General features: G+C 50.1%; 1 protein-coding gene across 3 annotated transcripts in view; it reads right to left on the bottom strand.

The window, feature by feature from the left end:
- The window catches only part of LOC116953184 (astrotactin-2-like), a 483,535-nt gene that overhangs the window by 27,776 nt on the left and 431,867 nt on the right, over nucleotides 1-23,892 (bottom strand). For 2 of the 3 annotated variants that reach the window (XM_032973126.2, XM_032973123.2), the window contains 4 exons: nucleotides 15,622-15,681; nucleotides 14,301-14,596; nucleotides 7,203-7,336; nucleotides 5,162-5,316 (listed from right to left, as the gene is read on the bottom strand). In XM_032973126.2, coding sequence (XP_032829017.2) covers nucleotides 5,162-5,316; nucleotides 7,203-7,336; nucleotides 14,301-14,596; nucleotides 15,622-15,681 — 645 coding nt within the window. The remainder of the gene's footprint in view (nucleotides 1-5,161; nucleotides 5,317-7,202; nucleotides 7,337-14,300; nucleotides 14,597-15,621; nucleotides 15,682-23,892) is intronic. The other variant, XM_032973125.2, reaches the window with a different exon arrangement.

A 23,892-nucleotide genomic window follows, 5' to 3' on the forward strand; every position in this document is an offset into this window, starting at 1 on the left:
CTAACATAATTGGCAATAACTCTACTCTGTTATGCATGGCATTTCGTCAAGGTGATCATTGTAGCTTGCCTACTTTGATGATTGAAATGTCTGCTCTGTCCGTATTCTACATAAAAAAAAACCACTTTGCTCTCTCTGGCAGGCATCTCACGAATCCACCGCGACCGACTTTAACATGTGAATACTTCAGCTGGTAGCCCAGAAATAGAACAAAATGTTTTCATACAAAACGTTCAATCGGTTCGCTGACCCATTTGGCAGTCAAAACAGTTGACGTTGAACACTGCAGCTTGAACCCATTTCATTACTTCAGTTAAAATCAAGTAAAATAACAATTCAGTGGACATTATGCGAGTAACAGAGCAAGGGTACGCTGCCACCCCATTCAAGAGATTCTAAACAACCAATTTGTGAAAATGCCGCTCCACTCTTTGTGCGAGCGAGCTGCCCCATCATATAGTTTTCAGCTCCAGTTTTAAATGTATTTTGTCTCACCAGGTGAGAGGAAAATAGACCATGATGAGTCACTTGCAAGAGTGACCTGGGGCATGAGCCTGCTAGTAAGGGGTGGGGGGGGGGGCGCAATGAATGCACAGCATATTCCCAATTGAGCGCGATTTTACAATTTGGCAAATTTCGACCCTGGAATGTAGAATCATAGGAGACACAATTTCGATTGGTGAGAAAAGCGAATGGGCAGGACACATTGCGATAAGGGATGGCGGCCGACGGGATGAGAGACTGGTGACGGAATGCTAGAATGCGCCAGAGCAGACGAGAACCAGAGATCAGTGCAGGTGCGGGAGTGAGATCAATCGTGGCATCGCAAGAGCACAAGGGATGGCAACATCCAACAGTGTACAGACAATGGCGAATGATGTCTTATGCGTAGGCTTTTACAACCAATGTCATTATTCACAATTAGTTACTTTTGGCTGAGGTCATGTGGGTATAATGGAAATTTTCAGATATACCCTCTGCCAGTTCGGCAGAGCCAATCATAATAAATTGTCACCTCGGCAAATATGTCAATCGATTTGGGTTTTCAGCAAATAGGGACGCTGAAAAGCCCGCAAAATGTTGATGATTACATCCGGCATAATCAGGTGTTAGCAGAAGCTCAGTCTATATGAGAGCTGAGCTGAGCTTCTGTTAACACCGAAGGTTGAAATAATGAATTAATTAGATGTATGCTATCTTGATTTGAAGATTTCGTGACTGCAGGAATCCATACATTCTTTCGGTAAAGTCACATTGGTATAAAATTAAATAAATCATGACGTTTCGATCGCAACACAAGCGACCGTCATCAGGTGGAACAGATACAACAGGAGAACTCTCAGATACAGCAGGATGACTCATCCTGCTGTATCTGAGAAAAAAATGTAAATGTTCCTTTTTTGGTCAGAGTGCTGAACTGGCATTGCCGAGGCCCTGAGTACATACCAGGTAAGCTGCCTGTGACTAAAGTGAGTTCTAAAGTGTCATGAGTTCATGGTCTCAGGCTGGTCCCCGATGACGGCACAACCAAACGATCTATTATGAAAGCCCGGCGTTCTGTTTGTCCGTTGGTCCATCAATTGAACCATAAGGGCCTTTCAGAGGGCCTGAATCAAAACGTTATAGAAAGTTGACCCCCCCCACCTCCCCTCCCCCCAGATGTGGAGGTAAAAAGGTTACCCAACAGGGCTTTTCACTCCCCACTCCCACAAAAAAGAAATATTTTGTAGGGCATATTTTCCTACACACCCTACGTACAATCGAATCTGTAGTATCTGCACACATCGGGGGGGGGGGGGGGGGGCGGTGAGAGGACATCAGTGGGGGCGACGGGTGAGAAGTGCTGAGGAGCCCTCCGCAGGAGCTAGAAAAAGATGGCCTTAGGCCGCCAGAATTCTAGTTACATTAAATTTGGGTCCAACTCTGACAATTTAAAAATCTGCTTTGTCCGTCACGAGACGAACGTCATTACCGTCACGTGGCAAAGCGGGTGGGGTAACGTGCTGCGCCCTCGACTGTGTAAACCGGAGGTCAATTGTATTGACCTCAGAGGTAGCTCTGTGATATCTGCTTCCATGAACTATTCTCTAATGTGAAGGTATGCACTGGTCTGAAGGAGGAGAGATCAGGATAGGATACTTCATCTTATGATACGGTGCCAGTAGCAGCACAATCAAGGATACATTTTAGAAAATAATGACACAAAATATACGTAGAAAAATAAGGGTTTCCCTTCCTGTTGCCATTAGCTAAACATCAGGGAAATATATAATATGTACTTAGACACAGAATCCAGGAGCCATCGACTAAAGAAGAATAGTGAAAATACAATTCACTGGTTTCAGGATCCCCGCTTTGATATTTGTGCATAGATGAGATCCAGAAACATAGGCAATGCCCTGATTAAAACGGGGACTTAGAGAATGAGGTGTCATCCAACGTAGCTGGACAATGATAAACACAGAGCTGAAAGAAAAAAAAATTATACAAATATATTTTGAACATTCGCCTCTTTACCGAAATCCATCACGGGCAAAACGATTTACAATTTCATTTGGCTTCTGTTATGGATTTGGTATTGGGTTGACGTAAGATGCGGATGAGAGGCGTTCCATTTAATTTCGTCGATCAATATTAATTTTGAAATTGGATCACCATATCTGGCGCGAGGCCGAAGCCAAATGTGCAACACCAAGCGTGTGCCAAGATTAAGGGCAGAGGCGGCTGAGTAACGTTGGCAAAGTCACATACGTTGTCGTGACAGAGCATGGCGCAGAGGGTGGCGGACCCCTTTGTAATGCGAAAGGTTCCGTGCGACTTACATTTCGACGACGGGCAACAGTGGACAACAGAAGCGTTTAATTTTACACTGGCCGAATAACTTTGATGCGTCTGCACGTGTGCACAGTTTGTCTATTGGCCGGCCACGTGTGGTGTGGTAAAGTACTCGCTAACAGCACTTCCGCCAAAAAACAGTTCAAGCTATAAGGGGAACCTTTGTCGGCGTGAAAGAGTCGACCAAACATAATCTTGAGCTCCCTCTCCAGGAGGCCCTTTCGCCAGCAGTGGGGCAAGACAGCAATTGGCTGGGCTGAACCGTGACTCCCTCTGTGCACGTGCACACTTAACATTTCCCCGTTCCGATGACATACACATCTTCCGATTCCGTTCCGATGATGTACACGTACGTCATCGGTGATGATGAAACTTGAAGAAAAACTATAATAACTTTGTCGGTACCGAGGCTCCCACAAGGCCATGCGGGAGGGCGTGTGGCACAGTTTTCAGCCAGACTATTGTAGGGTGGCGGTCGTGTCGCTACAGTTCTCTGCGGTGAGTACAATGGCTTTAAAAGCAACGGCGCTACGCCTCTCTAAATAAAATAAACGCTGAGCCGCTTGCACGTTCCGAGATTCAGAGGTGAACGGGACCAACACTCTGCAACTTGCAGGCGTCTCAGAACGGGAAAGGGTTCACGTGCAGACAATAAAACGTATTTTTCTGAAGTAGTGGCGGTGCTGGACGAGGATGGAAAAACTGAACTTGACAGATGGCCATCGAGGTTCCACAGTGAATAGATGAACAAGTGGCACACACCGAAGATTGTTGTAATTCACGAGTGGAATTTGGTAGCGCGCCCATCACCATGAGATAGAGCACCCTGATAAGAACTTCCAGCCTTTTGAATTGCTATGCATTAGTACCATAGTAGTGTCTGTAGAAAAAAATAATGGGAGTGGGGGTGGGTACAAATATTGAGAAGGGTAACCAATATGCCAGATGAATGGGTTCCTGTTAGTTCGCCTTAGGAACTGATATTTATGAATATTGGTTCCGATGGGAAAACTAATGTTTATTTGTTACTGGGGGGAAACAACATTACGTGACCACTCGCACTGTCAGTGTATCTCAGTCCTCCCCCCCCCCCCCCCCCCAGAGTAGCAGCTCTGACCAATGAATCCAGCACAGCTCCTTAACAGGGTATGAATCATTCATTTTATGGACAAAATTATATATATTCTTGGTTCTTTCGGTAAAGTCACGTAGAAGGGAAACAATAAAATAATAAAAATATAAAACAATAAAATTCTCACGACGTTTCAACTGAAAACCACAACAAGAAAATCTAATATTATTGCTGTGGTTTTCACACCTGATGATGATTGCTTGTGTTGCAGTCGAAACGTCCTGAGAATGTTTTTGTTTTATATTTTTATTATTTTATTGTTTCCCTTCTACGTGACTTTACCGAAAGAACCAAGAATATGAATCCCTGCAGTCACGAAAGCTTTAAATAAAAAAATTATATATAGCAAGGTGGCTGCGCCCACCAACTTAAGAGGATCTGTCAAATGACTCAGTCTACAATCTGATTGGCCCTCAAACCACAAACCTACAACATTCCCGGTGGGAAATGGATGGATAGAGATTCATTACATTCATCCGATTCTGGGGGAACAAACTTCACACGACACCGACACTCACCACAGTGCATCTCCGTCAGCCGCATTCACAGCTCTGACCACCGACTTGCACCATGACTCTTAACAGGTTGCCGTATATAAATAACATATAAAAATACGTATAAATGCAAGGTGGTCACGTACACCTAACTCAGAACATTCAATTGTCCCCGAACTACGAACCTCTCCAACAAGTGGCGAAATTCACTATCCCTTAGGAATCGATATTCACAATTATTGATTTATAGGGGGGGGGGGGAGGCAGTGGGGAGGGAATGGGTGAATATTCATTCTGGTCGCTCGTTTCTGGGAGGACAATAAGATCACGACCACGGCACCACGGCAGGCGGCAGGCCCTCACCCCGGTGCATCTCAGGCCGCCATAATTCACAGCTCTGATCAAGTCTCGCAACGGGAGAATTCATTACTCGGGGCGCGATATATATATGTAAAGACATAAAACACGTATAAATACAAGGTGGCCGCGTACAACTGACTCGGAACTTTGAGTTATCCTCGAACCACAAACCTCTGCAACAAGTGGAAAAATTCACTATCTCTTGGGAACCAAAATTGATTGATTTATGGGGAGGAGGAGGAGGGGGGATGAGAAGGGATGGATTTTAATTTAAGTCGCTCGTTAATTGGAGAACAACAAAACCGTGACCATGGCATGGCAAGCGGCGGCGGGCCCTCACCCCAGTGCATTTCGGCGCCGCGGACGCCCGGCTCGGCCACCGTCTCGTACTGCAGCTCGAAGTCGACGATGCGGGCACCCACCGGCGGCTCCAGGTCCTCCCACTCGAGTGCCACCAGCGTGCTGGTGGGCTCCAGCGCCGGCGAGAGCCGCAGCCTGAGCCGTCAGACGCAGAGCGAGGCAACAACCCCCCGGACACCCGTGGGTCAGCCAGTGCCATCGCCCGCAGCGACAAATTCGGTTGGCAGAATTCGTGACGAGATTATGCTGTCAATGGAGCTAGGATTTCGGTGAAGTGTTACATTGATCCTGGTTTTACCAAATTGTATTATCCTGGCTTCGCACTAAGTACTGACTCGGAGCCGGGATAATGCTACCGAGGTAAGAAGACGAGGATTTAGATGAAGTTTTACCTTAATCTTGGTATTACCAAAAGTAGTATCATCCCGGCTTCACACTACAGTGAGGGAACAAAGGAGTGGCTCAAGAAGAAGCACATTAAGGTCCTGGAGTGGCCTAGCCAGTCTCCAGACCTCAATCCCATAGAAAATCTGTGGAGGGAGCTGAAGGTTCGAGTTGCCAAACGTCAGCCTCGAAACCTTAATGGCTTGGAGAAGATCTGCAAAGAGGAGTGGGACAAAATCCCTCCTGAGATGTGTGCAAACCTGGTGGCCAACTACAAGAAACGTCTGACCTCTGTGATTGCCAACAAGGGTTTTGCACCAAGTACTAAGTCACGTTTTGCAGAGGGGTCAAATACTTATTTCCCTCATTAAAATGCAAATCAATTTGTAACATTTTTGACATGCGTTTTTCTGGATGTTTTTGTTGTTATTCTGTCTCTCACTGTTCAAATAAACCTACCATTAAAATTATAGACTGATCATTTCTTTGTCAGTGGGCAAACGTACAAAATCAGCAGGGGATCAAATACTTTTTTTCCCTCACTGTAAGTACTGACTCGGAGACAGAGATGATTGCAGTATAGTCTCAGCTTAATCCTAGTTTACTACCTCTGTAGTATCATCTCAGCTCCGTGTCGGTACTTAGCGTGGACCCGGGATGAAGCTACTGATGTAACAAGCGCATATTTTTCATCTTCTTCGAAATTTTAGTGAAATAACCCGTCGGGCGAAACGACCACGAGTCCAACCTACCGATCGAAGACTGATGTGCGACGACGAGGCGACAGCGGCTCACGAGTCTGAAGTGAAGACTCGATCAAAGAACAACTCTGCACGACTCGCAGCCGCTTTAAAAATGCAGCCACGCGGTATGGGCGATTCACATTTTTGTTTTCATGTTACGCGATGATGTGTGGTGTACAGGCTTACTGGAAGGTTATGGGTAGAGGATGGTGCGATAAACAACTGGATGCTTCACTGACACAAATTTGGGTGTGGTACGAGGCTTATGATGCTTGTAAGTGTGTTGAACTTCTTTCGCGCCGTACGTAGCCGACCGTGAGAAGCGGATGCATGGTAAACGGTTCTGAGTGATGAATATTTGAGTTTGATTTGGTGATGCTGCTGCTGCTGCATTGGTGGCGGTGCACAAGCATGATTAACAAACAACTCAACGGACTCATCATTCACACCGCCAATGTCCCCTTCTTCATCGCTTTCGCAGCATTGATGTGCTACAAAGAAGGGATATTTCCCGAAACTTTACAAGTTATTTAGAACAGATTTTTGTGTTGAGTTTGTCGTATTTCCCCCGCACCTCTGATTGGTATTGTTGGCTATGCACAGTACGAAAGAAGTTCAACTTACAAACAAATATGACTTATTGTTGTTGTTGTTAATACAATGTGTGGTGGATCTTGCTGTCTGAGCGTCGTGTGCAGGAGTCGGGGGGGGGGAAGGGGAAGAGGGAGGGGTGGAAGGCAGGAGGAGGGAGGGAGAAGGGAGGGAGGGAAGGCGGGCGAGAGGGGGAGGGAAAGCAGGCGGGAGGGGGGGAGGGGGGTGCAGGGGGAGGGAGGGCAGAGGGAAGGTGGGCGGGAGGGGGGGGAGGAGGGGTAGGGGGCATGGGGGGGCACATACGTGGGCCGTGGCAGGGGGGCGCAGTCGGGGAGGCCCTGGTGGTCGAAGGCATCGGGGTCACAGCGGCACCAGTTCCCCACGACCTCGCCGCGTCCCGAGCACCAGGCGGCACTCTGCATGGCCGTGCGGCACGCCTGCAACGCGAACGGCAACGACAGCAAGCCCCGTCGTTATCCGCCACCCCACGATGCGCCACGCCGCCCCAGCCGCCCGTTTAAGTCTCTCCGTCCGTGTCCCCACGCAGGTTCAATCGGCGGGCGAGCCGTGCGGGGAGGGTCGTCTGCCCCCCACGGGTTAAGAGTCCGTCATCGGTCTGCCGGCGGGGAGCGCGCTGCCCAGGGGGCAGATTGCATGCCCTTTTCGCACGTAATGAGAGGCCGGACAAATGTGGGCGCTGCCCTATTTCAATTAAATCGGAATTGATTTTTTAAAAAAATGCAAGAAAAATGTCTTAAATTAGCCACTTGTGTATTTTTCGTACATTCACTTTCAAATATGTGACCGCAATTTTTGCATTTTTATTACTAAATAAATATACATTTTCAAGCACATTTTAGCTGGGGCAGAGCCCCAATGCTCCACACGAACGCCGGCCCCTTCGTGGATGCTGCTCCTTTCAATTGGCGGCCCTGAGCTGGTGTGGAAATTCCACGTTATCGTCGTGGCGGCCAGTTTCTCCATAGGACGACCGGCGCAAGAGACATTAAACCAAAGGAATAGGACGACCAGTGTGGGTTGGTAAAGAGGAACGACCGGGACCCAGCCCACAGATATCACTGGCAACTGATGTTAGCCACGGCGGAGAAATAAACACGGGTCAGTGGCTTCGGAGTGCGGTGCCACTAACCCACTGGACCTCTTTGCCTCATCATTTGTTGTGTTCAGTTTGTTGTCCCCCCGCCCCCGCAACTCCGGTTAGCACGGCTGGCCACGTACGGTGCGAGAGATTGTTCAACATACGCACGTCCATCACGTCCCATTCAGTGAGCGGCCGCCCACAAGGAAAAACAAACATTCACGCTCCGCGGGGTTGAAACCCGAAACGGCAAAAGCGCACGCGCAAAACGAGCGCGCAATTCAATTACTTCCTCGTGAGAGTCTCGACCAAGAGGGATGTAGCCTTTGCTTGCAGGGAGGCCTCTTCGGCGCGGCCTCTAATGTGCGGCGCGGATCAATGCCGATGGATTTTGCGGGCGCGCGAGGCTCCGACTCAGCCACCGCGTTGGTTCACCCCCCCACCCCGCTTCACGTCGTGGGTGCGGGATCATCCGAGGCCGCCGCCGCCGCTGCGGGAGAGCGAGCGGGGGGTGACCCCTCTCTCTCCTGGAGGAGAGGACAGGGCGCTAACTCGATAACGTCGTCCCCCCTGCTACCCGCAACGCGGCAGCCTCGGCCTGTGCCGGCCGCACCTGGAGCAGGGGACGGAGGTACAGGGGTCGCTCCGGAAGGGCGCCTCACTGGCTAGGAGATGTTGACTACCTCGCCTGGTATACAGGAGGTCGTGGGTTGGATCCCGACCCTGACGCCTGTTGCTGTATATTTGGAGTTTGCGGTGTCTCTATCTCTCTCATCATCATCACGGTGGCTAGGAGATGTTAACTACCTCGCCTGGTATACAGGAGGTCGTGGGTTGGATCCCGACCCTGACGCCTGCTGTATATTTGGAGTTTGCGTGTCTCTCTCATCATCATCACGGTGGCTAGGAGATGTTAACAACCTCGCCTGGTATACAGGAGGCCGTGGGTTGGATCCCGACCCTGACGCCTGCTGTATATTTGGAGTTTGCGGTGTCTCTATCTCTCTCATCATCATCATCACGGTGGCTAGGCGATGTTAACTACCTCGCTTGGTATACAGGAGGCCGTGGGTTGGATTCCGACCCTGACGCCTGCTGTATATTTGGAGTTTGCGGTGTCTCTATCTCTCTCATCATCATCACGGTGGCTAGGAGATGTTAACTACCTCCCCTGGTATACAGAAGGTCGTGGGTTCGATCCCGACCCTGACGCCTGCTGTATATTTGGAGTTTGCGGTGTCTCTATCTCTCTCATTATCATCACGGTGGCTGGAGATGTTAACTACCTCGCCTGGTATACAGGAAGCCGTGGGTTGGATCCCGACCCTGACGCCTGCTGTATATTTGGAGTTTGCGGTGTCTCTATCTCTCTCATCATCATCACCACGGTGGCTGGAGATGTTAACTACCTCGCCTGGTGTATAGGAGGTCGTGGGTTGGATCCCGACCCTGACGCCTGCTGCATATTTCTCTCATCATCATCATGGTCTCTCGGAGATGTTAACTCCTTCGCCTAGTATGCAGGAGGTTGTGGGTTCAATCCCCACCATGATAAAGCCTGCATATTTTGAGTTTGCATGTCTCTCTCCCCATGGTCGCGTGGATTTTTCTCCAGGTGCTCCGGTATTTCCCTGCAAATTTAGAATCAACGTGCGTTTTGTGTATTTGGCTGCATTAGATTTCCACGGGACGATGTGCCACTTCGTCGTGAGCTATCATTGGCGGCCAGTTCGCGCCTGAAAGAGAGCTACGTAGCTCAGAGGGCCTTACCCGGTGAAACGAAGAATAGTTTCGTTTTAAAGGCGGCGAACGTTGAACCAGAGGGCAGAACCAGGGGAGGGGCACGGCACTCTCTCGCCCCTCTCTTACCGGTTCCCTTTGCTGAGCTACGGCCTACATCGCTAGGGGGTTAAGCAGCCGATTATTTTTGTGAATGACCGCCGGGGAGGACTTCGCGGCCGTACTGCTGCGTGGCGTCGCGGTGCTGTTCGGTGCGGGGTCCGACGTTTCCGTCCACATGCCCGGGAGCTTCAGCAGGAACTTGAAGAAAGAATGCCAGCGGTATCTCCTGACGCTTGAATTGGAAAGCTTTAAAGAGGGTTCTTGCAAAATGTTCGGATGAAGAGGCTGATAATATGATGAAGGGTGTGGTAAGAAATTATGGCTTCATAGTGTGTGTGTGTATATGTATGTCTATATACATATTGTGCAGTAGATAGCGCACTCTGCTACTATCCTGAGGACCTGGGTTCAATCCCTGCTTATGACCAAAAACAGTGGCGAATGTTTTAACCGGTCCTGGGCATCTCCTAGGTTTACTTAGCCTCAAATGAGTGCTTCGTGTGGTGTGTAAAGATTAGCACTGGCTGGGCGTGGGGCTGGCCACCATAAATAAGTCAACACATTAGAAATTAGGAAAGTGTTCATGAACTCTTCAAACTTAGTCAACTCTTGAAAATGCGTATGTAAATCTTCCAATTGTTCCAGAAGTGTTTCATAAAAAAAAAATAGTTAATGGACATTTAAATTGCACTCCTAATTTACTCTCGTACGGACGCCTCTTTTTACCTAACAATGATCTACTACGATGGTTGTCGGCTTAATTGCGGCAGCTCATGCAGCAGCACACGCGGGCAATGCTTTTCGCGCAAGATGATGAACAGCGACGGCTCGGGAAAAAATATCAGCCGAGAATCGTGGTCGCTACACTGACCACTGCACTGGCCACCAGCGGTTCCCAACAATCTCTGATATGTATTTTTTTTGCTCTCCTCCTGCTCAACGCCCTGGCTCTTAGGCCACGTCGTTAACGAGTGAGAGCACACGGCTGCGTTGAAGCTTTCCAAAAAGCTCACAAATCACGGTGGCTGGATGTTAAATACCTCGCCTGGTGGACAGGAGGGCGTGGGTTCGATCCCAACCCTGTTGTCCGTATATTTGGATATTTCGTGTCTCTCTCTCTCCCCGTGGTTGCGTATTTTTTTCTCCATGCCCTCCGGTTTATCCCTCCACATTTAACATCAACATCGCGTTCATGGTATTTGGCTGATATAAATGTCTACAAGATGATAAGCCACTTTGTTGAAAAAAACCGATATAGCTTAGTGGGCCGTACCTGGTAAAATACAATTTTAAAAATAGTTTACTTTTAACAGCTTATGGTTTATTCGAACAACGGCGGCGCTAGATATACTAACACAAGCAGAAGTTTAGGGCCCCAAGCAGCTCATGGGGGGGGGGGTGGTCCCAGTCTCAAATTAAAATCCTAATAAACATCACGGACACTTTCGTTTGTGGGGATTGCTGTTCAAATTACCGCTGAGCTCAGACAATGATAGCGCGTTAATGAACACCTGTACACGTGACGGTTTAATCCGAGGCTATATATCGAGTGGTGGAGAATTACACACCAAAAATGTAGCCAGATCATTATCTGGCCAAACCAGAAAATCAATTGCAAATTACAACAAGCAAATTAACATGAAAAAAGCCAATTATTCTGCTCTATCTGGGCCGCTTCTCTCTTTCAATTTTTTTCAAAAAGTATCTTATCTCATTCCATCCAAGTATCTTTCCAATGTCACTCTCTCGTCGTCTCGAAATGGGGAGCGCCAAAATAATTTCTGATAGTTATCACTGAAGGCCCCCCACAATTGGTGAGCCACTCACCACTGGGATGCTCACACGATAGCTTGGCTGGTCAGCAAGCCCTCTCTCTGTGTAGTTTAACACGTAGGCTTTCGCGACCAATATTATCCATAAAATAGTTTTTTGGGTTAGATCGCGTAAATATTTACGTGCTCTCTCCATTTAAACCCTCTCTTAGGCGTGGTTGTTTTTCTCTCTCCGGATTCCCCCCAGTCGCTTCCCACGTGAGGCCAACCCGCCCTCGAATACATTTGGCCAAATAAATGTCCCTCTTTTAACATTATTTATTGTTGTTGTATTGCAATAGGAGCTCGGTGCAGAGCACAGACCGTGCCGTGAGGCGGTGGGGGGGGGTACAGAAAATCCGCGGATCTCAGCTCCGAATTTTATGCATCTGGGTTCAAATCAGGGGGGAACGTGGGCTCGCCGCCCCACCGAGCGGGAACCACGAGCGGGGTGTGTGTATTTTTTATATGGAGGGGCAAAGGAGAGGGGGGGGGAAGAGAGGGAGGGGCAATGTTAAAAGGAAAGGGAGGAGCACTGAGGATAGAATAACTTACACGCACATTGGTCAACTTCTCAACCCATCATAGCCCCCCAGCCAAAATGTCCCTCTAAAATACGAGTCTTGAGATTCGGTGAGGCTTGCCTGGGTAAACAATGCACATCATTGTTAAATGGCACTATCATATTTACTACGACTCCTGTAATTTTTATATATATATTTCACGTACAGCGTCGTGGGATGCAATTAGCACGAATTCCGCCGTATACATAAAATCATTTCCATTGCTTCTGCGGCTTCTAATGGACGTGAGCACTGCTCCACTGCTGAACAGTTAAAGGGACACTTTGACCTTTGCAGTCACAACTGCTTCAACTCAATGCCTGCCACGAAACATGTGCCACAATCCAGCAGCTAATAACATCCATTTGGATTGTATACCATGGGCTGTGGTCTGTCAATGGCGCAGAACATTTCCCAATTATAATTTGGAGGAGGAGGTGCCGCAATAGAAAATGATGCACATATACATTTGCAATGTCCATTAAAATGGCGATTGTCTTGTTTTCACGCATGACTTTAAAGCAGAGCACATGTGGGGCATAAAACTACTACGCACGAGCAGGTGAGAGTGGATTTTATTTTGCCCTAAGAGCAATCATGATGAACGCGGCTCATACGGCGAGGGTTGGAATATCAGGCGGACTAAGTTTCTACTCAGAGACGGCAAATGAACCTTATGGCGGGACCCCGGGGTCCCACAAGCCACCGGCTCTCGCATAAACTGCGTTGCGACGTCGTTTTATGTCTGTCGAAGGCGAACGACACGGCGATCTATTCCTCTCCACGAGCTCTACACGATGCGCTAATCAAAGTTTAAAAGTCTTGTTTATGACTACGGACGTTCGTCCTCGCCGCTGCGCTTGGACGACGACACGACAGCAGGATGATCCGCGCCGGGTGGGTCACGGCGTTTATGTGCGCGGTGGGACGGAGTCGCCAAAAGTGAAATAAATTCATTAATATTTCGACTTCCGGTTATTCGGGACCCCGGGGTCCTGCCATAAGGTTCATTATTAATGATTTAAGGACACTTTCGTGGTGCAGCGGTCAACGCACTGGACCTACAACCTCAGAGGTTCGCGGTTCGCTGCGATCTCACGGCGCGGCAATTGAAACAACGGAACACGTTTCCAAAATCCCCCCCCTGCCCTCTGTGCAGCTCGCCGCAGCGCGATTTGGCTCGCTATCGTGGGCGCCATGGTGCCGAGGTGTTAGCTACCTCACCCGATGTACAGGAGATTGTGGATTCGGTCCCGACCCCGACCCCGACGACGCTTGTTGTAAATGTGATGCTTGCACGTTCTCCCCGTGGTCGCGTGGATTTTTTCTCCGAGTCCTCTGGTTTCTCCCTCCACGTTTAGAATCGACGTCACGTGCGCGCTTCGAGTATTTGGCTGCTGCACATTCGCACTTGATGAGCCACATCGTTGAGCTGTCGCTTTGTGACCGGGTCGCTTATGAAAAAATAGCTCCGTAGCTCTTGGTCGGCCTGACCCGGTTGAAAAAATATTATAATAATTGGCAGATGGTCGAACGCATTGGTGAGGTGTGGTGGCATCAGCGGCTTTGCCCACGACAACATCTTAATCTTCATCACGACCTGTTTATTCCCAAGGAAGATCGCGCCATGACCAGTCCTCACTGCTAGAGGTTCCAGCCAATGATCCGATCAAAATCCCTCATTTCGATCTGATCATTGGGGTTTATTAGTAATAAATCGGCATTTTGCGACCCCCAACTGCCACTGTGTAGCATATTATTATGTGCCAGGGACTCTATGAGATGATAGGACAATAGTCTGAGTCCATAATTGGCAATAAGTAACGGCAAAGCAGTTATAAGTGACTCAGAATTGTGCGCAGTTGCGCATACAGTCCACGACTTCCCTGAAGGCATTTACCTTCAGGGAGCGCGATGTGCCATCGCAGCACACGCGTTATAATAAAAAGCAAGGGACAAGTCCTTAGCTACTAACAACTCCTAACATTTTTCATTGCTGGAGGGGTTGCCCTCCCGACCTATTCCTCCTCCACCCTCTCACCCCCTCACTCCTCTCACCCCTCCTCCCGCCCGGCGCGTTTCTCACCTCCCGCGTGCGATTGTCGTGGAGGAGTTCGCAGACGGAGGACGTCCTCGCGGCCTCGAGGAGCACGGGCGTGGGGCCAGCGACGTGCGGCTGGCCATGCTCGGCGCAGAGGCTACACGACGGTGGGCAGCCGCCCTTCTCCCAGCAGCTCATCTCCAGCCCCGGGATGCCCGAGCCGTCCCCGGCACCTCCGCCGCCGCCGATGCCGCCGCCGGCCAGCCCGGAGATGTACGCCGCGAACGACGTATATTTGGGGTCGCGGCCCCGGTGCGTCTCGCCGCCGGACTCATGCATCACTTCCGGCCCCGGCAGGGGGGGGGGGGGGGTGGGAACAAAAAACGGAGATTCCATCGACTTCTTTCCACGAATGGACCACGAATCCTTGCAGCGGTGGCGGCTTTTTAGCTGGCCGCCAAACAAAGATGGCGGTCACCGCGTGGCGCGCTTTCAGATGCGCTTCTGCGGCGGTCTGGAACGCTCTTCCTTCCCATATTAGTCAATACAGTTATGCCCTTTATAATCATCCGAGATTGAAAACTAATTTTATAGAACTGCTTTTTGTGCTTAGTTTGTTGTCCTTCCCCCGCGCCTCCGATTAGCAACGTTCGCTATGTACGGCGCGAAAAAAGTTCAACACACATGCATTCAATGACGATGATGGCCTCAGCAGGATGGGGGCGGTGAGGGGGGAGGGGCGAAACGTCGGACGTCATTCTGAACAACACGTGCCGCATTCTGAAAAGACGGGCGTGGCGTTGCAGGAGGTGGCTCAAGTACACGCCGCTTCGTCAGCCATTGCTCATACTCCTGCGTATGTGTGTGCGGGTTGTGCCTGTTACGGCTCTCTGGGCATATTTGGTTTTCGGGTTTGGACCGCGTGTTGTTCGTCACGGTGTCCCATCCAGTGCACGGAGCGGCACATCGGAATACCACGCAGTACAGTATGAAAACGTACCAGAGAGCTGTACAGCCACGACCGCACAAACAAAAAAACAACAACGTAGGAGTATCACAAATGTGTGGCAGAGTGCATACTTGTCGTGTAGTTTAACGACATCTAGTAAATCGTGTGCAATATTTCAAAGTTTGCCAAACTTGGATCGTGATGCCAGCACACGTGGCCAGACTTTTTTTTCATCTTTAATGCTCACTGCGATGCAGACGGCACCACGTGGTATTAACCGGGGCAGCAGGCCGCCACGGCTCGAACCAACGAAACGCCCGCAAGGAAGCCGTCACGAGCGGCGCGCACGCGCACGCGCACGCCGTGGATACGATTCGTGGCGAAAATAAACGCGGTGTCATGAAAACGAGCGAGCACCTCGTGGATGGCACGGCGAAAGGCACGGCGGGCCCGTCGACCGATGGATGGCTGCATCAGCTGATGGGAGGGACAGGTTGGTGGGGGCAAGAGGTAGTGGCGCACGTCACTTTTTTTTAATGAAACAACAAGGTGGGCACGTAACGATGCTTTAGATGACAAACTCGGGGCCTCGCGTACGTCACTTTTCAAGGGAGATGGGACTCAACTCATGGACACGTGCGGTGCTCGAACTGACGGCCGCTCCTTTTGGCTATCCGCAGCTTGACGAATGAAAACGGTGTGGGAATCACACGTGAATTAAGCATGGCGTGCAGATTAAGGGCCCCCTCTTTTGATGTTGTGTAAACATCTGCGAGCGAGCGGTACGTTGCATGCGGTCCCATTACAGTTCCATGCAGCTGTATTTATGCGACGAGCCAACTGGCACGGGCACGGGCTACAGTGGACAAAAAAAATTGTATGTGGAGAGAGAAAAAACTGGGCCTACGTCAAACTCAAAAAATCATGAAAGAATTCTAAAATGTAATTCTAATCCCACAGCCAACCCCCCTCCGCCCCAAGCCAGTATAAAGACACGCTGCAATTAGATGTCGCAATAATAATAATAATGTAGCAATGTCAAAGCTTCTCCCGCAAATAGCATGCCCATAAAACAAATTGGCATATCAAACTTTTCAGGCAAAAGTTGGCGGCGAATATTTAGGAGACATTTATTGTGCGCGAACGTACAGACTTGTACACGCACACACACACACAAATACAGATGAGCGTGTACACATATGCAGATACATTCATACACATACATATACAAGATAAAGACAATGATCTGTCATATAGCCTGAATCGACTTTTGGGGCAGGTGCTGCTAGCAAGTAACTATGAAGGCTGGCATGGCACACGAGGTGGTGGGTGGCCAGCACCACACCCGGCTGGCTTTGTCTCCTGAGTGGCGATGTTTGCACATCGCACGAGATAATCATTTAAGGCTGAGTCAAACTAGCGGAGGCCCAGGACTATTTCAGACAATCGTCACTGGTGTTGGCCATGAGCGGGAATTGAACTCAGGTCGCTGGGTTCGCAGCGCAGTTCCATACAAACTCATGCACACACACACACACACTTTTATGCAGACTCACACACAAAGAGACAGCGACACACTCTCACACACCGCCTTGCACAAGTTGTGCGATGGTGGGGGCCATGAGAGGGAAAGTTACATTTCAGGGGCAAGAGATGATGGCATGTGCAATTAATCAGGATGGTGGAGCGCTCCCATCCATCGCGACTGTCCCGGGCAAAGACTGATGAACTAGGCACTTAATAAAACCAACGGCTCCTGCCGTTAAATGTGAGGTGCTTCGCTCATCCTGCCTCGGAGCAACACAAGGCAATACATAATACCTGGCCTGTCTGCGTGATGGGCGGTAATGTCATTAAAGGCTGGCACCCAGGAAAGGAATGTTATTACCTGGCAGTGAATGTTATTTACAAGGTGGCTTTGGTGTTGCTTGGCCAACCACCAGGGACTGCATTATTGTCTATGCGGGCTCACTCAAGAGTCAAAGACGGAGAGAAAAACCCCTGCCACACGTCGTTCTGATCGGTGATCGGTCACTGATATAATCAGTTGGTCGCTGATGTCACCGTATACTGGATGCTAAAAGTGCATGAGGACTTACAATTGCTTGATCTTGCTGCCGCCTGCGGAAAGGGGCCTCCGCTAAAGTGAACTCTAGTTGGGTATTTGGCCTACTCTTCCACATCGACCCAGACGCGTTGGAAGAGGCAGGCATACCCACACTTTCCCCCACCACATATGATCTGCCAATCGACTTAACCGCAGTGCGCCCATTGTCCGTCCGGTGATCCCTTAGCTGCATTTGGTTCCGGTTGCCGAATGAAAACATTATAAGGTCGCAGTCATTGCACACAAAGTGTTTGCCACAAATGACCCACGGTACTTTGCCGATTTCTTCACGGAGTATAAACCATCACGCAAACGCCGGTCGTCTTCGCAGCGGCTTTTGGATGGCCATCAAACAAAGGCGGTCACCGCATCGCACGCTTTCAGAGGCCATCTGGAACGCTCTTCCTTCCGATGTTGGGAAGCCACTGAAGCTTAGCACTTTTAACTTATCTCGGTTGAAAACGAATTTCTTTAGAACTGCTTTTTCGTGTTTCGTTTGCTATCCTTCCCCCGCACCTCCGATAAGCACGGTAGGCTACGTGCAAGTGCGAAAGAAGTTCAGCGTACACACAAACAACTATTTACACCAAAGGGTGGGCAGAGGTGGTGGTGGCGGCAGAGCGGAGAAGTCGCGGTGGGGGGGATTAAGAAACTTGCCCCGTTGTTCCGACTGCCGCACCGGCAGATGGAACTGAACCAGCGACCTCTGGATTGCAAGGCCAGTGTGCGGCAAAACATTGCGGCTCCTTGAATCAATGTAATAGCGATGACGTAATTCCAACAGGGGATCAAATATCAATGCGATGTTCTTATATTGTCTTTTGCTTTTAATGTATTTTTCTCCCCCCCCCCTATCCCCCTTCCCTCGGTCTTCCGACTAGTGTCGGTTACAGGACGTAACTCCTTTGTAAAGGGCACCACCACTGGATAACAACATGGATTTCACATCCTGTTGGAAGCACAACATATGTGAAACATTACACCTGCGTCACAGTAAATGACACGGTTTACATCACCCCGCGACGTGCAGGTGTCCCCCCCCCCCATCGAAACCAGGAACGTCGAAACGTCAATCCGGCCGTGTTATATTACAAGCACAAATATACAAGCTGTGCACGCATGTTTTAATTCCTAAACGAGAAATTTGATTAACGTCTGGCGTTGGCCCGCTGGGAAACGCTCCTCGCAGTCATTCACACCGACCCAACGCATCTGCGCCAAGACCAACATACAAGGCCCTTCCTTATTCGTTATCTCATCTCACTCTACTCCACTGTGCTCAATCTGCTACCTGTCCCCTCTCATCTCACTCCAATTCCCATCCCGCACTCTCCTACCTCTGCCCTCCACATACGTTCCTACCACTCTCCTCTCATCTCACTCTACTCTCCCTCTGCACACTCTCCATCCTAGCTTTCCCCTCTCATCTCATCTCACTCTACTCCTCCTCCACACTCTCTCTGCTCCAGCAACCACAGCTTTGTATGGAATATCCCATTCAACCTCCACCGTGGAAGGTCGCTTATCTCTTAAGACTGCCCCGATAGTCTGAAACTCCCTTGCCTCCCAGCCATCTGTGTTGTCGACTCCGTGTCCCTCTTCAAGTCCAGGCTCAATCCAGTCTCTTCGAAGATCCCTCTGCTTATGACTGACTGACGCTTTTCTATCAAATAAATACGTCCACTGTATCTGTATGGTCGCCATGGTGGCGAGATGTTGACTGCCTCGACGGATATACAGGAGGTCATGGGTTCGATTCCGAACCTGACGATACCTGCTGTATATTTGGAGTTTGCATGTTGTCCCCGTGGTTGCGTGGATTTTTCTCCTGGATGAAAAGCCAATTCGTTGAGCTATCACTTGTGGCCAGGTCTCTCATGGAAGAAACATTGGTTTATATCTCCGTGTTCCTTACCTGGTAAAATTAAAACAATTGTTTAGTTTAAATATTTTTTAGTTCTGAGATGCATTTGCACTTCTACAGAATGCAAATCCAAATTGTCACTGCATTGAATACAATTTTGCTTCCTAAAAATGTACAGATGGAAGACAGCTGGGAAGACACGAGGGGACAGAAAGGGAGATTTGTACATGACTCAAGTTTAGACACGTGACAAAACATTTGGGATTGTAGACAAAGCAACACAACATCCCCTTCTCCCTGACGTAATGGTCAGCCCACAGGACTTGCAACCCAGAGGTTCGCCAGTTAGATTCCATCTCCTGGCGTGGCAGTTGAAAGAATGGTGACAATGTCATTGCCTCTGTCCACCCGCAGTAACGACAGTTAGTCGACTGGCAGGTTGCGTGTGGTGGTGGGGTAAAACGTGGCTACTCTTAACTCTTCGACCGAGAGTGTATCCCGTTTGTGCCGGAGTCTCGGAATATCGATGGCAAAGACCAGGACAAAGAGACCCTCCGGGAGGAGCTCTCTGGAGCTCAACGTTTTGCATGCTGAGCTTCTTTCGCACCGCGCGCAGAGCCAACCCTGCCGACCGGGAGGTGCGGCGAGCTCCCTCGAGCAGTGACGCAGGGACGCGCTTGCAAGGCCTGCACCTTTAACCCCCTTCACTCATCACGCGCGCGCGCGACAATGAGAGACGACGGCGTGCGACAAATCAATGGCAGTTCACCCGTCGGTGGGCGGCACTGCCGCTTCTCCCCCCGCGCCATTCGGCTAATGTCACCTGATGTCACCTAATGTCACCTGATGTCACCTAATGTCACCTGCGCTGGGCGGCATCTGTGAGGATTTACCGTCTTGGACGCAGTGGCCCCGGTCGCGTCCCCCCCCCACCCACCACGCCAAAGCCCGACAGCCGCGCACCTCGCCTCGCTCGCACACCTCACCCCATGCGACCCTCTCCGTCTGCCCTCTTGTCTCCCTCCCTCCACTCCTTCCCCTTCTTCGCCTCCCTCTACTTACCCGCTGTTTCTCTCCCTTACTCCACTCCCTCCACTCCATCCATCCACTCATTCCCTCCACTCCCTCTCTCTCTCTCTCTCCCTCCTCCACTCCCTCTCTTTTTTACGATCAGAGGAAACAAGAAGATGCTCGGTGTAGTCGGCACTTTGCTTCGTTCATCATTCGTTTTTTTCCAATGCTTTGCTTTATGTATCCCCCCCCCCTTTTTAAATGAAAGATTTCACAAAAGATTTCACGCTCTGCTCTCCTCCTTCTTAACCCTTCCCTCTCTCTCTACCCCCTCTCTCTACCCCCACCCCTCTCTCTCGACCCCCTTTCTCCCCACTCTATGTCTATGTTCTCCCTGTTTTCTATGTAATATTTGTAAAAAAAATCCCCTCCCTCCACTCCCTCTCTCTCCCTCCATCCACTCCCTCCCTCCACTCCCTCTCTCTCCCTCCATCCACTCCCTCCACTCCCTCTTTCACTCCCTCTCTCACTCCCTCTACTCCCTCTCTCACTCCCTCTACTCCCTCTCTTCATCCACTCCCTCTCTCACTCCCTCTACTCCCTCTCTCTCTCTCCATCCACTCCATCTCTCACACCCTCTCTCCCTCCATCCACTCCCTCCACTCCCTCTTTCACTCCCTCCACTCCCTCTCTCACTCCCTCTACTCCCTCTCTCCATCCACTCACTCTCTCACTCCCTCTACTCCCTCTCTCCATCCACTCCATCTCTCACTCCCTCTCTCTCTCCCTCCACTCCCTCTCTCTCTCTCCATCCACTCACTCTCTCACTCCCTCTACTCCCTCTCTCTCTCCATCCACTCCATCTCTCACACCCTCTCTCTCCCTCCACTCCCTCCCCTCCCTCTCTCTCTCTCCATCCACTCCCTCTCTCCCTCCTCAACTCCCTCTCTCCCTCCCTCCATCCACTCCGTCCACTCCGTCCCTCCCTGCCACCACTCCCTCCCCCAGCTTCTCTCCCCGAGATTGATGCCGCGCGGCGCGCGCCGCCGAGGGATGACATCATCTCCCTGAAAACAAAAAAAAGTCAAAGTCAGCGTCGATAAACAAAAAAAAAGCCACCGCCCGCCTCGGCGCTGCGGTCTCCGGGGCGCGCCGAGGGGCCCCGGGCAGCTCCACCGCTCGGCCCCGCTCGGTGGACGCCGATCGCGGCGTCCAATCGAACAAATTGCGTCGTCCTGCCGCGCGTCGCTCAGTCCGGGAAACGTCCAACTCCGTGCCATTGCCTTCGGGGCTGCTTTGCTGTTGCGCTCGGCTCGTTGTCCTTCGGCCGCGCCTCCTGTTAACGCGGGTGGTCCACGTACGGTGCGAAAGAAGTCCAACGTACCTTTTTCGCCTTCTCGTTCTCATTTCCCCCCCACAGTTTGCGTCTCCGCAGTCGAACGCGCAGCTCGCACTGTCCAAATCTTAGCTATTGGTGTGTTGACTCAGCCCATCATCTCTCCGGGGATCGTTAACATTAGTACCACTTTGTGGGGGAAAGTCCACAGCGGTTGTCCAACGAACAGTCTTTTCCCCGCCATAGGAATGTGAAATTTACATCATTGCCTCCTGGCTGGAAAAAAAATCGGGAGATGAGCACTGCCTCCCAATGCTCATTTGAGCAGAAAATCGCCGTAACCCTTGAATTGTGCCAATGGGTCTTGGTGCATCCGTCGATCCTCGACGCGTCAATGTCTCTTTTTTTATTTTTTTCCGAATATAGATGGGCTATCAAGAGTTCTGTATTTAAGTCGTCGAATCGTCTGCGAACGATTGGTTACATTTCACGCGGAATCATCTTCTGGGAACAGCACTTCCCCACCCGCCACGGTGAGATGCCTTCGTCGCGCCACGGTCCAACCAACATTTGGACCTCATGGCGGGACAACCGGGGGTCCCGCCATGAGGTTCACTTGCCGATGCTCGAAGCGACAGTTTAGTCAAACGAAGCGCAAAAAAAACCTCCAAAAAATCCAATTATGATGCTCAGGATAAGAGTTTCCATCGCAAAATGTGTACTCATTCCTATGTAATTCTGACCGCACTACGGGCATCACGTCAAATGCTGAAGAAATCCGTCACAGCGATGCAACACGCCGTCTCGTTGATACAAAATAAAACCGCCACACTTTGAGTATTTGCCATGCCCCTAGATACCTACAGATCTACTGAAATCGGCCACGGCACGGTGCACTAATCACAGAGCACTAATCAACATGTTGATTCAGAGCTGACCGGAAGACTTGCCCACATTAGGAAAGACATCGATGGTAGATCTACAAAGTAGCTCAAGGTGTTGGAGCACAGCACGGCTCATCAACGATGCGAACCAAACTGTGAAGTGCAACGCAGGCATTGGGTAATTCACGGGATTTGTTAAATTGACAATGGATTCGTTTTTAAAGAGCTTTCCAGCGACTGAGAAGCAACTGGAGCAATTGAGAAAGTGCTCAACTCCTACAAGCGTTCAAATTAATTTTGATCGCTCGGCGCTCGGTGCACAGGCCCACCCCGTGGGGAAGTTAGTTTTGACGAGGCAAAATTTCGTGCTTTTCTGGCCCGGGATGTTGCGGTAAAAAGAACACGAAAAAATGAAGCGCACCTGCAGCATATTGCGGTGACAACAACCAGACAAAAGGAGGGGAAGCAGCAAACAAACAAAAATTTGAAATCTGTGGCTCCCCTATCCCCCCACCCGCTGCTGTTTGCAGTTAAAGAGAGACCCATGGAAGAAGACGTTTATTCTTCTCAAAGCTTCGTTTGGCACGAGAGAGATTTATCTTTACTTGAAACGAGCTCAATGGGTGAGGAATGAATCAAGTGGGCTGACACAGATGGTAACGTGTGTGTGTGTGGTTCTCAGGTGCGTGTGGGGGAGCGGTAGTGCGGCGGTTAGCGAGCTACGCTACGAACCCGGCCACCCGACTTTAAATCCGCTCACGACCACCAACACGAGTGACAATTATCTCAGCTGGTCCTGGGCAATCCCCCTGGATTGACTCGGCTCTCAAATGAGTACCCAATTGGTTGTGTAAACACCGCCACTTGGGAGACAAAAGGTGGCCGGGCGTGGTGCTGGCCACCCACTTCCTCGTGTGCCGTGCCGGCTTTCATCGGTGCTCGCTAACAGAACTTGCCCCAACAGTCCGTTTAAGGCTACACGGGTGATCTTTGCCTTTGTCTCAGTTGCTGCCTTCAAGCAACCACCAGTGCATTACAATCGACGAGCCAATCCACTGGGGTCATTTGAGGGCAATTGTCGTCGGCATTTGTCAGCGGCGATGGTTGCCGCGGAATTTCCCATTGTCAACATTTACTTCCACGGTGGCGTCACGGTGGCCAAATGTTAATTACCTCCCCTGGTATACAGGAGGTCGTGGGTTCGATCCCCACACTGACGCCTGTTGCATATTTAGAGGTTGCGTATTCAAGACAAATGAAAATTCTTATGGTTGTTGAGCGATGCACAGCTCTTACTGTACATATTCTGTTGACCGAGTGACTGGTGATATTGGATTAAATAAAGCGATCACCTAATTTTGTCGCCTGCTAAGTCATCACGGTCACTCATGGCTGATATGTTGCTGGTGACGGTTGCTGTCAACAATTGTCATTAAATTAGGTATTTCAAGGCACGAATAAAATTGTCTAATTTCTGATTTAAATC

Source organism: Petromyzon marinus, chromosome 50, assembly GCF_048934315.1.
Source record: "Petromyzon marinus isolate PM22_M1 ecotype Great Lakes invasive population chromosome 50, UKy_Petmar_22M1.pri1.0, whole genome shotgun sequence".
NCBI lineage: Eukaryota > Metazoa > Chordata > Hyperoartia > Petromyzontiformes > Petromyzontidae > Petromyzon > Petromyzon marinus.